We start from the raw sequence: 13,629 nt of genomic DNA on the forward strand, positions 1-13,629 counted from the left end.
TTTTCTCATCATAAGATTGGAGGAATCATAGCAAAACAACGCTAATGGGTTTACCATCATCTACTTGTATGTAGATGTTTGGGAAATTGTCTTGTTAATCGATTTTCGAGATGACTTTCAAATGCGATAATCAAATGACAAACAAGTCTAAGATTTCTCGACAATACATCAAATCATGATGTTTGTAAGTGCGATGAGATTAGAATTTTTGAAGGAATGACAAGAGAAGTAGGGAAGCTCGGCATTCGCCGAGCAAATTAAAAATTAACGTATGGATTAAATTTTAAGAGGAATTCAATTTTAATTACGGGTTGTTCAAATATTGATTAATATAAATTTATTAATAAGAATAAACAATTTTTGTTTTTGAATTTATTCAATTTATAGCTTTACATATAGTTTCAAAATTGTACAACTATGATTATTTCAACAAAAAATATCTTACTTTTTCACTTCACTTTCACCCTCACTTTTTCCGTAATTCAAATTTCAACATTATGTATTTTAATTCCTTATAGTATTTTTAACATAATTAATCAAATAATAATTGGAAGTTCTGAACTACTTTTTTTCGTAATTCAAAATCAAAAATATGAATAATATAGTTAGTATACAAGTCTTGGGTATGGTGGCACTGCGTTCCACTTTACCCAATACTTGTGAATTTAACACTTTACAAAACCGCTAACGTATATTTTACAACACAAACACAAACACTAACTTAACCTTAAATATTTACAAAGCCGCCAACCACTTCACTTCACTAACGAACTCACTAATGTAAAAAATAAACGTTCTCACTATCGTTCTCACTAACGACTTCACTAATGTTCTCATAAATTTTCCTCAATATCTTCATCATCAGTGTTAACCCTATTGTAGTCATACTTGAAGCCATAAACTTTCTCTAACTTCTTAACGTACAATTTACATAACTTACCTTCGTCATCGTATGGTTTAATGATATAACTATTTCTATCTTTATACACAGTCAATGAAAAGTCAACTGGTCTCGGATGTATTTGAAAGAACATGTTATGCTCAGGAAGGAAGAATAAATGTTTAAATGTATGTTTGTTATACTGTGGAATTCGAATGAGTTGCTTTTGTTCTTTCAAATACATCCAAATAAAAATTTTCAGTAAAATAAAAAATAAACTTAAAAATAAATGATATCACCACCCTCACACGTATGAAAACATAGCACAAAAATAAATTTAGGTGAAGAGGTGAAATCTCACCTCTTTTTTCACCTGTTTTTTCACCCTGTTGAATTCATTGCTTTATAACTCTCTTCCTTGGTTTCTTTTTAGTTGCTTTCTTCACGTCTGTCTCCAACTTGACTGCCTTTCTTCTTCGTCCGTAATGATACCAGTTACTTCCACCAGTCAATGGGTCAAATGGTCTTTCGTAAGGGTTTCCATACATTCCATAGGGACCATACGGAAGAACTACTGGTGGAGAAGAAACATTTTCTTTAGTTCCATCGACTCTATTTAAATGCATTGTTTCACCTTTCATCTGGTCATTAAAGTCTTTTGCGTGTTTTGCAAACTCATCGTCCTTTCCTAAAGCATTTTCTGACTCAGTCGCAACCAAATTGGATGCTTTATTTATGAGCCCTATTTTATTTAATCTTAACTTCTTTGCAACCCAGCCTCCAATCTTTCCTTTATTTGCATCTAATGTCTTTGAAACTCTTCCTCCACTCATTTTATTTACTGCGTCATAAGCTCCAAGTGCTTTTGCTCCAAATGCTAATGCTTTTGTTCCCATTGCGCCTAAAGCTGCCCAAGCTACCATTTACACCATATTAAAATCATCTCTCTTCAATATTATCTCATAAAAGTTCTCGTTACTGGAGAAAGTCAATGAAACATAAGCGTTCTCACGGGCTTCGCCCTCACCGCTTTGCGGTCTATCTAACTTATTTCTTATATCATCTATACGCTTCAAAATGTCTGAACAATTGCTAACATCTTCTACAACAGTTATTTCATCATGAATGACTTTCATGAACAAGCTCATTTAATATGCAATTAAAATCATCTCAATAATGAGTCCATCCTTTCCATCTTTAGGTAGCACAACATCTTTCATTGAAGAAGGTTCGACAAGTCTTATGTTAAACTTACTGACAAAGTTTGTTATACTATAATGCTTCGGTGGCGAATACATGTAGTTTGAAAGACATAATATAGATTCTTCAGCAAATTCACTTATACTGGATTTTATAACAATGTTCTCACGAGACCAAACGCCACCAATTGACAATCTTGTAAGCAATCCTGCTGAGCCTTCAACTGTAAACGTCGATGTAACATTCCACGAAGGTCATCTATTGACATCTTTGAGTCACTGAATTTAAATATTTTCTTAAAGCAATCGTCATTATCTAACCATGCAATAGCTTTGAAGTTTTCATTCGAATATACATCTGCTTCATTAATGTAAATCCTGACTTCTTTGCAGAGACGACTTTAAAAATCTATTGAGTTTGTTTCAAAATTATATGCTATGGTAACTTCTGAAGGTAATGGATGCCCTTCCGCAGTCAGTTGTTCTCTCACTACCGTTTGAAGCTTTGTATTAAAAACTTTCATGTCATCTCCTGTGTCTAGGTTCACATACACAGCAACAGGGAAACTATCTTGCTTCTTTGTTTCATCATTATATCTCAAAACATTAAAGTTCTTCAATAATATTGTTCTTCCTGCTGGAATACTTCGAACCTGTCTGATTTCAATAGCTTTCTCACCTCCTACATACTCTACCCAGTGTCTTGGATATTCATAAGTATACTGACTTTCTTGAATTTTGGTTGGTTTCATCATAACATGTTCATAGTATATCTTTATACTCTTGTCAGTTAGACTCGGTGCTATGTTCTGAATATTTCTGACTTGCATTTTTAATGGAGATAAAATGAAGCATTTAATACATGATGTAGATGAAGACATGAATGAAACTACAGACAAACTTAACTCTTCTCTCATTCTTCCTTTCAGTAAGGACTATGAGTTCTGTTCAAATGGTGTTTATTTCTATTGTGGAAAGATGGGTTCAGGTAAGACATTTAACCTCATTCGTCATATACTCATAACAGAGCGTTTAGGAAACGACTCTTACTATGACCAAATCATTATATCAGCAACTTCAGACTCTATGGATTCAACAGCGAAAACATTTATGTCAAAAGTTCAAGCCTCTGTCGTTAAAGTTCCAGACAGTGAACTCATTGAATTTCTTCAACGTTACATTCGACGTAAGAGGAAATATTATGCCATCGTTGAATTTATACAGTCAGGAATGCAAAAGGCTTCAGAAGAGATGGAAAGAATTATTGACAAACACCACTTACGTCAGTACTCAGGAGTTTACGATATGAAACGACTGACAAACTACATTCTGTCAAAACTTTCAAAATACCCCTTCAAAAAGTATCCTTCAAATACTCTGCTCGTTTGTGACGACTTCGCCGGAAAAGGTTTAGTGTCAAAGCCTGACTCACCATTAGCTAACATCATAACTAAAGTCAGACATTACCATTTAACTGTAGCAATACTTATGCAAACATGGCGTTTCCTTGCTTTAAACATAAAACGTCTCATAACTGACTTCGTTATCTTTCAAGGTTTCTCACGCTATGATATTGAACTCATTTGGAAACAGTCAGGTATAACATTACCTTTTGAAGAAATTTGGGAAGCATATAAGTCTCTCATCTCTCCTCGTTCATACCTTGAGATTCATATCATGACTAATACCATTAAAGTCAAAAATATTCCATGGGAACGACCAACATTGTTTTAAAGTTTAACCTTCAATTGACTGATGGTAAAACAAATTCCATGCATCTCTGTCGCCATTTCTGTTAATATTTTTGCTGTCATTCATATCATCCACTTCCCCATCCGTTAGCTTTTGAGGATATGGGTTAGAATAGCTGTTCTTAAATGAAGGCTTTTCACCTTTGAGAGCATAAACTCTATAACTTTCTGCATACTTTATGTTTGAACCTCCTGAGCCATCATTGACATAAATTTTTATAGGCTTCCACCCTTTGTTCATGTTCCTGCTTCTTCCCTTTGCCTTTTGTTCAGTAGTTCTACATCTTTATACACAGCACCTGTCTCAGTGAATTCAACAATATTTTCATTCGTTAGCTTTACATTCAAACCCTTGTTGTCGAGTATATTGTTCATTTCATACATATAAAAGGTTTTTATTCTATATGAAATGAGAAGCAAATCCATCTTAGCTGGTGCCGTTAATGTTCCAATTGAACCAACATCAAATGTTGACTCACGAACGACAAACAATATTGTCATAAAGAACTATAGTTCGGAGTGTTTGAAAGAAAAAGAACCAGATCTTAAGTCGGTGAATTTAAACACAGCTTCAAACGCTAACGCTACATCAGATGTTAAGTTAGAGTATCCACCACTGGACCAAATTCTTTCAAGAGACGCCAACGACAACCCTTACACAAATGTTCAAACAAATCCTTCAGATAACGTAGACCATTACCTTCTTCAGTTATACCAAACAATTTTACTCAAAGACGATAAGAAGCTTTTGACAAATCTTATAAGTAAGAACCAAATAATTCTAACAAAGAGGACCTTGAAAATGTTATCTCACGAATAACAGGAAAGCAATGTGTCATTGACTATCTCGACCTGAAATCGAATGCTGTGGTCAAACGCCAATATTCATGAAAATAGGTAACATCCGCATCATTGAAACACCAGGAACTACAGGAGTTGAGTTTAAGTATAAATATTCGAACGAATATACAAAACTATCTACTTACTATAAGCTTTGTTTGAAATATGTTTTAGTAAATTAAAGCAACTTATAGTATCTATCCAAAACTTCTTCAACAGTATCGAACTCATCTTCATAATGCAAACCTAATCTTATTGACTTGGTGCAGTTTTCACTAACACAATATTTTTCTGTTCTCTTGACTGACATAACTAATTCATTTGTTTCATCAAACAGCAACAACCAAAGTTCATGACCTAATACATAACATTCATACTTTATATTTTTAGCTCTGAGTTCTCTTGTAAGCTGTTGCATTTAATATTTTCTAAAAAGTCAACTTCAACAGTCATTCGCACTGGTGCCTTCAGTTCTACAGGCTCTCCTTGAAAGTCAACAAGTCTGAATTGCATGTCTTTCAAATTATGAGGACTAATGCGAACCCATTTACCTAAATGAGTTACTATGACAGGAACGTTTGGAATGAACATTGAATTTACTTCATAACAGAAAGACTTATATTCTACTGAACCTTTACTATTAACTCCTGAAATACCTGTGACATTAGCTATTTTTGACTCAACGTACAAACAATTGCCATAACATACGTATGGAACAGATTTCATCTCAATCGTTTTGTCAACACTTTTCAAAGGAAATGTCATATGGTATGCTCCCAAAAGAAGTTGTACTCTATGACTCATTCTTGGTATCTTAAACTCTTTCGCATAACTGAACTTCAAAACTCCTGCAATAAGTTTAACATTCATTAAGTTTTCTCCGTTATCCTTGTTTATTGTAGTACTTATGAGAGCATTTAACACTCCAGCTAATGTTTCCATCTTATATTCTACATTATTGTGAAATCTTATTTCGTGCTTCTTTCCATCTATTTCAATCTCCATGAAATCTGTTTCGTCAGTTATAACGAATGAAGCAATAGTATTAAAGTCAACCATTCTGAATGCAAGCGCCTCATTCTGTAGACCTAAGTTTGTTTGTAGCTTTACTGTCCCGTATTCGTTTGGGTCTGTACTTTGCAAATAGAACAACATTTTATTCTCATTAAAATATGAGTATAGCTGCATATGCGTATGAAGCTGACAGAGCTAAACATTTATATTTTGGTCAATACTCTCTCACACTTACTGACAAATATATTGTTATTTCTGATGGAAATACTGAGAAATACATAACATGGAAGGACTATGAAAAGTTTGACCCCATTTTAACTCCATGCACTATGCCATTCATTGTAAATGGTGAAGTTGTCATGAAGAACGACACAACAGTATATAAGTCTGTTCAGGAAGCGTTAGAATATATGTTGAATTATAATCCCGAAAGATTTGACCCAAGCACTACGCCATGTACAATGCCCTTTATTAAGGATGGTGAAATCGTAAGGGTTCCGGATTCAACGGTTTACACAGCTGTTCAAAACAGTTTACAAAACATTTTAGCGAATATCTTTAATTCAGAAACTACAGAAATAAAATTACAGTATATAACAGATGCTAAAGAAATTAAATCAAAGACAACAACATTATTTACGTCACTTAATGATTTAATGACTTATATCATTAATATTCCTGCACCAACTATAGCATTTGATCCAAACTCGACGGTTTGCAGTGTACCTTTCATAAATGACAGTTCATTAATTACTTTAAGGGATTCGACAGTAAATGAATCATTAAAGGCGTCATTAATGAAAATCATTGATTTTAACTCATTCATGAACATATAATTCATTCATTAATGTTTCATATGCTTCTAAAGAAGGTGAGCCAAAAACTATCAATAAAGCGGTGTATGAAATAAAAGCATCAACGACGAAATTGAATTCGTTAACTTTTGACGGTGATAGTTTCGTTAATGACATAACATCGGGGAAAACAATTTTAACGAAAGAATATTTAAAATCTCATGTTAGTGAGTTCGTTGAAATTGAAAAAGAAGGTGGAATTAAGTTCGATCCACTGAATTTCATTTTCAGCTTAGCGAATGCGGGTATTAATTTTGCTGAATGGACAACTATACAGAGTGAAATAAATGCAATATGGACGTTTTTGGGGTCAAAAGCGGGAATGGGTGAGCTTGTAAATGCTGCAAGAACATTAGGTGAAACAGGAAATTTTGTAGATGGTTTTAAAAGACTTGTTTCAAATGTTTTAACAAACACAAAGAAATTATTTAGATATACCGTACATAACGGACGGATTTTCGAACAGATTGCAACAAACCCTCCGGTTATGGCTGCGTTGATGATGGTTAGAGATATAAAACCACGTAACGACGGGAACGAAGAACATGAACAACAGGATACTGGTCGGGTTATTCGAGACATTAAAAACGTGTATGATTCAATTTCAAAACATTCTATAACCCTCGATGAAGAGAATAAATTAACAGATTATATATTCGTCATTATTGCAGAATTAATGAAGAGAATAAATGAAAAAGGAATTGGTGATATCATTAATGTCAGCGATGTAATGATGAAAAGAAATTTTGACTCATTATTTACAAAACCGAAAACAGAATATAGTCTTTATGACGTAATTACCGAATTAATGAAAAAGATTAATGATAATAAGAGTTCTGGCGGAAGAGTTGAATTAGAAGTGAATGAGATAGAAGAGAAATTAGATAGTAAGGCAGATAAAAACCATGTTCATTATATAACTTCAGACGAACAGATTATAACGGACTACCATGGATATTTAACACGAAGTGATGAAGTGAAGACGGAAGATGTTAATGAAAGAAGATATAAATACATTCGTGCTAAAGGTTATGACATAAGCTGTACTGTACAGTATGACACAGGTAAAGCACCAGAAGCATTTGGTTATAACGATGAAATTTATGCTTCTAGTTTCTCTGTTAACGGTGTATTAGTTGAACCAAGATTTACTTTGAGAGTTAAGACAAAAATAACCGTTGAAGATGCTATTAAAAGTAAAGCTGACAAAGATGAACTTGACGCAACGAACAAAGTTTTGAAATCTCATAAACACAATATCTCCGATATAAATGAACTTCAAGCTACATTAGACAGTAAAGCTGACAAAAACCATACACATGAATCCTTCACTACTGTTAGAGCAGACGACATAATATTGAACTTTGACCTTGGTTCAAGTGCACCTTTAGAGAATCCAAGCACTAGTGTAAAAGACACGCTTAACAGTTTAGATAACAGTTGCAGGAACATTGAAGGTCATGCCAGAAACTTTGAAGCACATGAACTACCAGCAATGTTAGATAAGAAAGCAGACAAAAACCATACACATAACTCCTTCTCAACTGTTGCTATAGAAAGTATTGAAGGAACGGTTGGCGGAACTGGTGGGAATGCATTATATTGTAAACCTCCTAACTTTCCACAAGGTTTAACATCGAATGAAAACATAACAACGAAGAAAGAAATTAGCTGTAAAAATGTTTATGTCATGGATGATGAAAATAATGTTAAATTCACTGCTCAAGATTTATATGATAATAAAGCTGACAAGAACCATACACATAAATCCTTCACTACTGTTAGAGCAGACGACATAATATTGAACTTTGACCTTGGTTCAAGTGCACCTTTAGAAAATCCAAGTACAAGCGTAAAAGATACTCTTAACAGTTTAGATAACAGTTGCAGGAATATCGAAGATCATGCCAGAAACTTTGAAGCACATGAACTACCAACAATGTTAGATAAGAAAGCTGACAAAACAGAGCTTCAAACATTAAAGACTGAAATACTTCAAACATTATATCCTATAGGCTCTATTTATACGTCAATGAACTCAACAAATCCAGCAAATGTTTTAGGTTTTGGTACGTGGGAACAGATTGTAGATAAATTCCTCTATTGTGCGAACTCTTCAAAGCAAACAGGTGGTTCGAAGAAAATTAAAGAAGCAAACCTTCCACCGCACACTCATACAGGAACTACAAACTTTTCTGGTGACCATAGTCACTCATTAAGAGACCATCCATTATACAACTCAGAATATTATGCTGGCAATGACGTTTTATCTCCAGATTATAACCATGCAGCAAAAAAGATTTTTCGACCAACTGAACCAGGAGGAAATCATTCACACACTTTCACAACAAATTCAACAGGCTCGGGTGAAGATTATATGCCACCATTTGTGACTGTATTCGCATGGTACCGCGTTCAATGAACGCGCTTGAGCCTAGAATAAAATCTTTAACTTTACATAAATGAGCTTGAAAGAAGTATTCGAACAACATCCATGGAGGTCATTTAAGAAGTTCAATGAAGCAACAAAAAGTTGGGGATTTACTAACAGAGCTGAAGTGAAAAAGTTCTTTGACAAAAATGTTGTACATCAAACAAAAATAAACCCTTACGACTACTTTTTACCAATTTACTCCAACACTCCTGACGCATACCAATTTGACACTCTCATTCAAAGCAGAAAAGGAGGACATAAACCATTCCTCATCTTCATTAATGTTAACACTCGTAAAGCATATGCATATCCAATGAAAAATAAAGGAACTCGTGAAGTGTTAAGAGTTTTACAAAAGTTTGTAGCAGAACATAGCCCAAGTACTTTAACATCAGACCAAGACAGTGCATACCTCAGCAATGAAATCACAGAATTTCTCATTAAGCATAACATAACTCACTACACTACTGAAGACTATAACCATAACATACTCGGCATCATAAACCGCTTCATAAGGACTCTCAGAGATTTAAATCAAGAGCGAGACTTTACCGAAGAAACAATGAAACATTTTCTCGAAGTATATAATTCCTCAACACATTCTACAACAGGACATACACCAAATTCAATGACACAACAACAAGAAGAAAAGTATATACAAAAGAAACGAAGCCAAACACAAAATATCAGAAATTCAACACAATTTACTCTCATTCCTGGTACAAAAGTTCGTGTAGTTCTTGACGACAAACCGTTGACAAAGAAACGTTTAAGGTTAAGTCGAAATTATTATATCGTAGACTCTACGCAAGGTAATGGATATCTTATAAAAGCTGCTGACGACTCCATAGCATTTTACCCTCGTCATAAATTAGTTGAAAGTAGTAATGGCAAACTTGCTGAAACCATTGACGAAGCAAAGCGAGGAGTGGTTATTGAAATACTTGGCTATAACATAAACGATGACACTTATAAAGTAAGATATGAAGGAGGCGTTGAAGATGTTATACCATCTAAGAACTTGAGAGAGTCAAAGTCAACACATCTGGGACCATTAGAGCGGGAGTACTGGAAAGACAAAAATAAGCCAGAAAGAATACGAAAATTCTTCTAAACTTTTTCATTAGATGTAAATCAGACATGAATGAGAACAGTCATGATATCATTAATGGTACCATTTATTTTTGTCATAAATTTACACCAAAAATAATGTTTATGTTAGAATGTTAGAACTAACACGTTTTCTAACCTCTTTTCTAACATGGTCTAAAACTCTCGAAAATCATGAAATTTACACCAAAAATAATGTTTATGTTAGAATGTTAGATCTAACACGTTTTCTAACCTCTTTTCTAACATGGTCTAAAACTCTCGAAAATCATGAAATTTGGTCATTTCCTTATGAAAGAAAAATAACGCTAATTTTTTTCTAAGAAAAATTTTTATTTTGTATAAAAGATATGATTTCAACAATCGGCACAACAACAATTCAAACAACTACAGCACCAAACTCTTTAGTCATGAATCCTACGTCAATGTTAGTAGAGATGAAAAGCTTTATTCCTTCTTCATATACTTTTGAAACAAAAATCCAGAAGATAAAGCAAGAACTTTTAACAAGTAATTTAGACTGTAGTGCGAAAGATGAAACAAATGAACAGTATCTTTATGACATGCAGGACATTATTGACCATTTACCCAAATTGCCTGAAATCCAACAACAAAAGCTCACTATTCATGAATTCGATGAAATAGAAGTGAAACCAACTGATTCAGTAGAAATTAAGAAATTCATACGTAAAGTAAACTATGAGTTTCTAGGATATCATTGCAACCATAAAGTTATGGACAAAGATTGCGACATGGTATATAAGAACATCTCTGACATATATAAATCCGGGGAGTTTAAGACATACGACAACTTTGTTTCATTAGTTGCAGAATGTGTATGGCAGATAAGAGATAAAGATAGAAGAGGTAAGGTATGGAATGAACAGATAAAACCAACAACTTTTGAGTTAAAGAAAACCATTGACGCCTTAGTTGTTCTAGCAGGTCAAATTTCAATGTATAACGCAAAAATGAACCCACAATGTTCAAAATGTAAAGCAGCAATGAGGAAATATAACTACTCCGTCAAAGAGATAGAACGTATGAGAAACGACTATGCTGACTTAAAGAAAGAAGTAGAGAAACCAGCAGAAGATAAAATGGACATGTTAGCATTTCTGAACAAAAACTATCCAACAGCAGAAGATTTCCTTCTGTCTGATGTCAAGAAGAAATATAAAGAAACCTTCGGCATAGTTAAAATTTTTGATATCCTTCGTGAAGAAATAGAAGCCACAAAACTGTTTAAAGTCATGAACCATCGCAACATATACCATGTGAAACGCTTGTAAATAGTTATGTTAGAAAAGTGGTTAGAAAACGTGTTAGATCTAACATGCTAACATAAACATTATTTTTGTCTGAAAAATGACCAAATTTCATGAATTTCATTAGTTGCAAAAATAAAGTTAGTTTTTATAAAATATTTTTTTATCTTGTATGTAAAGACAGAAATGACAAACATTGAGTTTGAAACAGTTAGAAAGATTGACAATGACACCAAAGTGGTTAGAATTGGTGATTTAAACGTAAGATACTGTAAGAAATACAACAAATATTCTTTGTCAGACATTATAACACCTTCTGGAAAGAAAACAAAGGACTGGGTTAGAATTGCTTCTACTCAGAAAATTTTGACAAGAAATCCTGAGCTCATGATATCGGTAAGATTCTATGGAACTACAGCATATCTCATCGACAAAAGTCTTATACCAATAGTTTTGTTATGGATTGACCCAGTTGTTGGATATAACTTCATAACTTATGGTTCATTCGACTCAGAACGTTGCAGTGAAGGCTTACTTTATATCGTTCAGAAACCGAAGGACTTCAATACAAAGAGATATAAGATAGGAAGGACATATAATATAACTCAAAGATATGACAGTACAGTCAATAGAGTCAAGGTTGTGTTCGTTAATGATATGAGAGCTGCAGAAACAGAACTACTTGAAAAGTTTGAGAAAATGTATGGTGCTCCCACGAAAGGTAAAGAAACGTTTGAAGTAGATGAGATAGATAAAGCTATAAAATTATTTGACGAAGTTGCTGAAAAATACATGTAAAGCGTTTATTTTTTGTCTTTTGTGAAAATTCATGAAATAAAGTTAGTTTTTTATAAAATATTTTTTTTATCCGGAATATAAAGACAGAAATGTCAACATCAGAGAACACAACAATTGCTATCGTTCATGAAGTCATAAGATTTTATAAATTGTATATATGACGTAAATTTATTTCCATCTGGCTTCCCACCGCATAAGATATTCATACGTGTTTGTAAGACATTCACAAAACTTCTTTTCTATTGCATCTAATCTTGCGTTATTTTTTTCAATAACTTGTCTGTATTCTTCATCATCTCCAGCAGTGTTTGGGTCTTCACGTTTAAAATATTCATTGTTAACCAATTTTTTATCTACAAATTTTATTAGTGTTTGATTCACTTCGTTATGATAACGGTCATATTCTTTCAATACGTAAGTGAAGACAAAATGCGTCGTACCTTCAATCTTAAAGCTTAAAGAACTTTCAACACAGTTTTGAGGGTCTGTCAGTGCGTCAATGAGATAGTATTCGAAGTCAGTCAATAATCTTTTTAAAGTCATTTCATACAGGATAAAATTTAATGTTGTGAAGAAATAGTGTTTATCTCAGAAAAAATAAAGTTAGTTTTTTATAAAATATTTTTTTTATCCGGAATATAAAGACAGTAATGTCAACATCAGAGAACACAACAACAGTTATAGTCCATGAAGCCATAAATGAAGAATACGAATACATACAATATAACAAACAGTTACGTCTCATTCGTTCAGTCAAAGACGATATGTACCAGATGCAAAGTATAATGAATGCTCTTAGTTCTACAAAGCAAGCATATCATTGGTTTGAAAACCAACAGGCAAAAGAACTTTTAGAAGAATTTCCTCATATGATTGCTTCCCTCGGAAAACCGGGGGAAGAGATTCCGTACGAAAATCGCAAGAATTTGGCTCCTGGTTTGAAAGGTTATTATGTTCATAGACTTTTAGTAAATGCTGTAGCAATGTGGGCTTCACCTCGTTATGCTTGTTATATTTTCATGATGTTAGATGAACTATATAAAGCAGAACGTGGAGAGATGGAAAAGAAACTTCAAGCAAAAGATGAAGTCATTGAATCCAAAGACAAAAGCATACAGAAAAGAATACCACGTTCAGTACCAAAAGGAAAGGAAAAGAACTATAAGTATATGATTTACGCTGAAGAGTTGGAGAAAGAAGAAGATAGAGATATGGTTATGTTGCATTTAGTGAGAAGAAACAACAAGAGTTTTTATGACTTAGCTAAGATATATAAATCTGACAGAAACTGGTTCTATCGTGAAAACTTACCGATTTCAATGACACCGAATGAGCAAATAAAGGAAATTGTCAAAATACTTTCCTCAAACACACTATGACATCAAAGGTTGCACAATACTTACATTCAAAGAAGACTTAACATTACTGAAAGAAAAGATAACAGAATATTTCGACAACTTCAAAGAGGAAGAATGAAAAAA

General features: G+C 33.4%; 7 protein-coding genes and 1 pseudogene across 8 annotated transcripts, besides 2 other annotated features; 7 read left to right on the forward strand and 1 right to left on the reverse strand.

The window, feature by feature from the left end:
• Nucleotides 1-210: 210 nt before the first annotated feature.
• Nucleotides 211-284: a mobile genetic element.
• A 319-nt stretch (nucleotides 285-603) lies between these two features.
• Nucleotides 604-13,629: part of a mobile genetic element that runs on past the window's edge.
• Nucleotides 2,959-3,813, forward strand: TVAGG3_0919600 (protein of unknown function, DUF4106 family; the record flags this gene model as incomplete). The annotated part of the gene is made up of 1 exon (XM_051252173.1): nucleotides 2,959-3,813. One exon carries the CDS (start codon nucleotides 2,959-2,961, stop codon nucleotides 3,811-3,813), a length of 855 nt encoding a protein of 284 aa, XP_051077747.1.
• Nucleotides 5,049-5,825, reverse strand: TVAGG3_0919610 (uncharacterized protein; the record flags this gene model as incomplete). The annotated part of the gene is made up of 1 exon (XM_051252174.1): nucleotides 5,049-5,825. One exon carries the CDS (start codon nucleotides 5,823-5,825, stop codon nucleotides 5,049-5,051), a length of 777 nt encoding a protein of 258 aa, XP_051077748.1.
• TVAGG3_0919620 (organellar and viral DNA polymerase type B) lies at nucleotides 5,843-6,520 on the forward strand (the record flags this gene model as incomplete). The annotated part of the gene is made up of 1 exon (XM_051252175.1): nucleotides 5,843-6,520. The coding sequence occupies one exon, from the start codon at nucleotides 5,843-5,845 to the stop codon at nucleotides 6,518-6,520; it is 678 nt and encodes a 225-aa protein (XP_051077749.1).
• On the forward strand, nucleotides 6,861-8,960 carry TVAGG3_0919630 (keratin-associated protein family; the record flags this gene model as incomplete). Its single annotated transcript, XM_051252176.1, has 1 exon — nucleotides 6,861-8,960. The coding sequence occupies one exon, from the start codon at nucleotides 6,861-6,863 to the stop codon at nucleotides 8,958-8,960; it is 2,100 nt and encodes a 699-aa protein (XP_051077750.1).
• TVAGG3_0919640 (integrase core domain containing protein family) lies at nucleotides 9,001-10,086 on the forward strand (the record flags this gene model as incomplete). The annotated part of the gene is made up of 1 exon (XM_051252177.1): nucleotides 9,001-10,086. One exon carries the CDS (start codon nucleotides 9,001-9,003, stop codon nucleotides 10,084-10,086), a length of 1,086 nt encoding a protein of 361 aa, XP_051077751.1.
• TVAGG3_0919650 (organellar and viral DNA polymerase type B) lies at nucleotides 11,087-11,374 on the forward strand (the record flags this gene model as incomplete). The annotated part of the gene is made up of 1 exon (XM_051252178.1): nucleotides 11,087-11,374. The coding sequence occupies one exon, from the start codon at nucleotides 11,087-11,089 to the stop codon at nucleotides 11,372-11,374; it is 288 nt and encodes a 95-aa protein (XP_051077752.1).
• TVAGG3_0919660 (organellar and viral DNA polymerase type B) lies at nucleotides 11,738-12,148 on the forward strand (the record flags this gene model as incomplete). Its single annotated transcript, XM_051252179.1, has 1 exon — nucleotides 11,738-12,148. The coding sequence occupies one exon, from the start codon at nucleotides 11,738-11,740 to the stop codon at nucleotides 12,146-12,148; it is 411 nt and encodes a 136-aa protein (XP_051077753.1).
• TVAGG3_0919670 lies at nucleotides 13,018-13,624 on the forward strand (annotated as a pseudogene). The gene has a single exon. A coding segment is annotated over exon 1 (607 nt).

This window comes from Trichomonas vaginalis, chromosome I, assembly GCF_026262505.1.
Source record: "Trichomonas vaginalis G3 chromosome I, whole genome shotgun sequence".
NCBI lineage: Eukaryota > Parabasalia > Trichomonadida > Trichomonadidae > Trichomonas > Trichomonas vaginalis.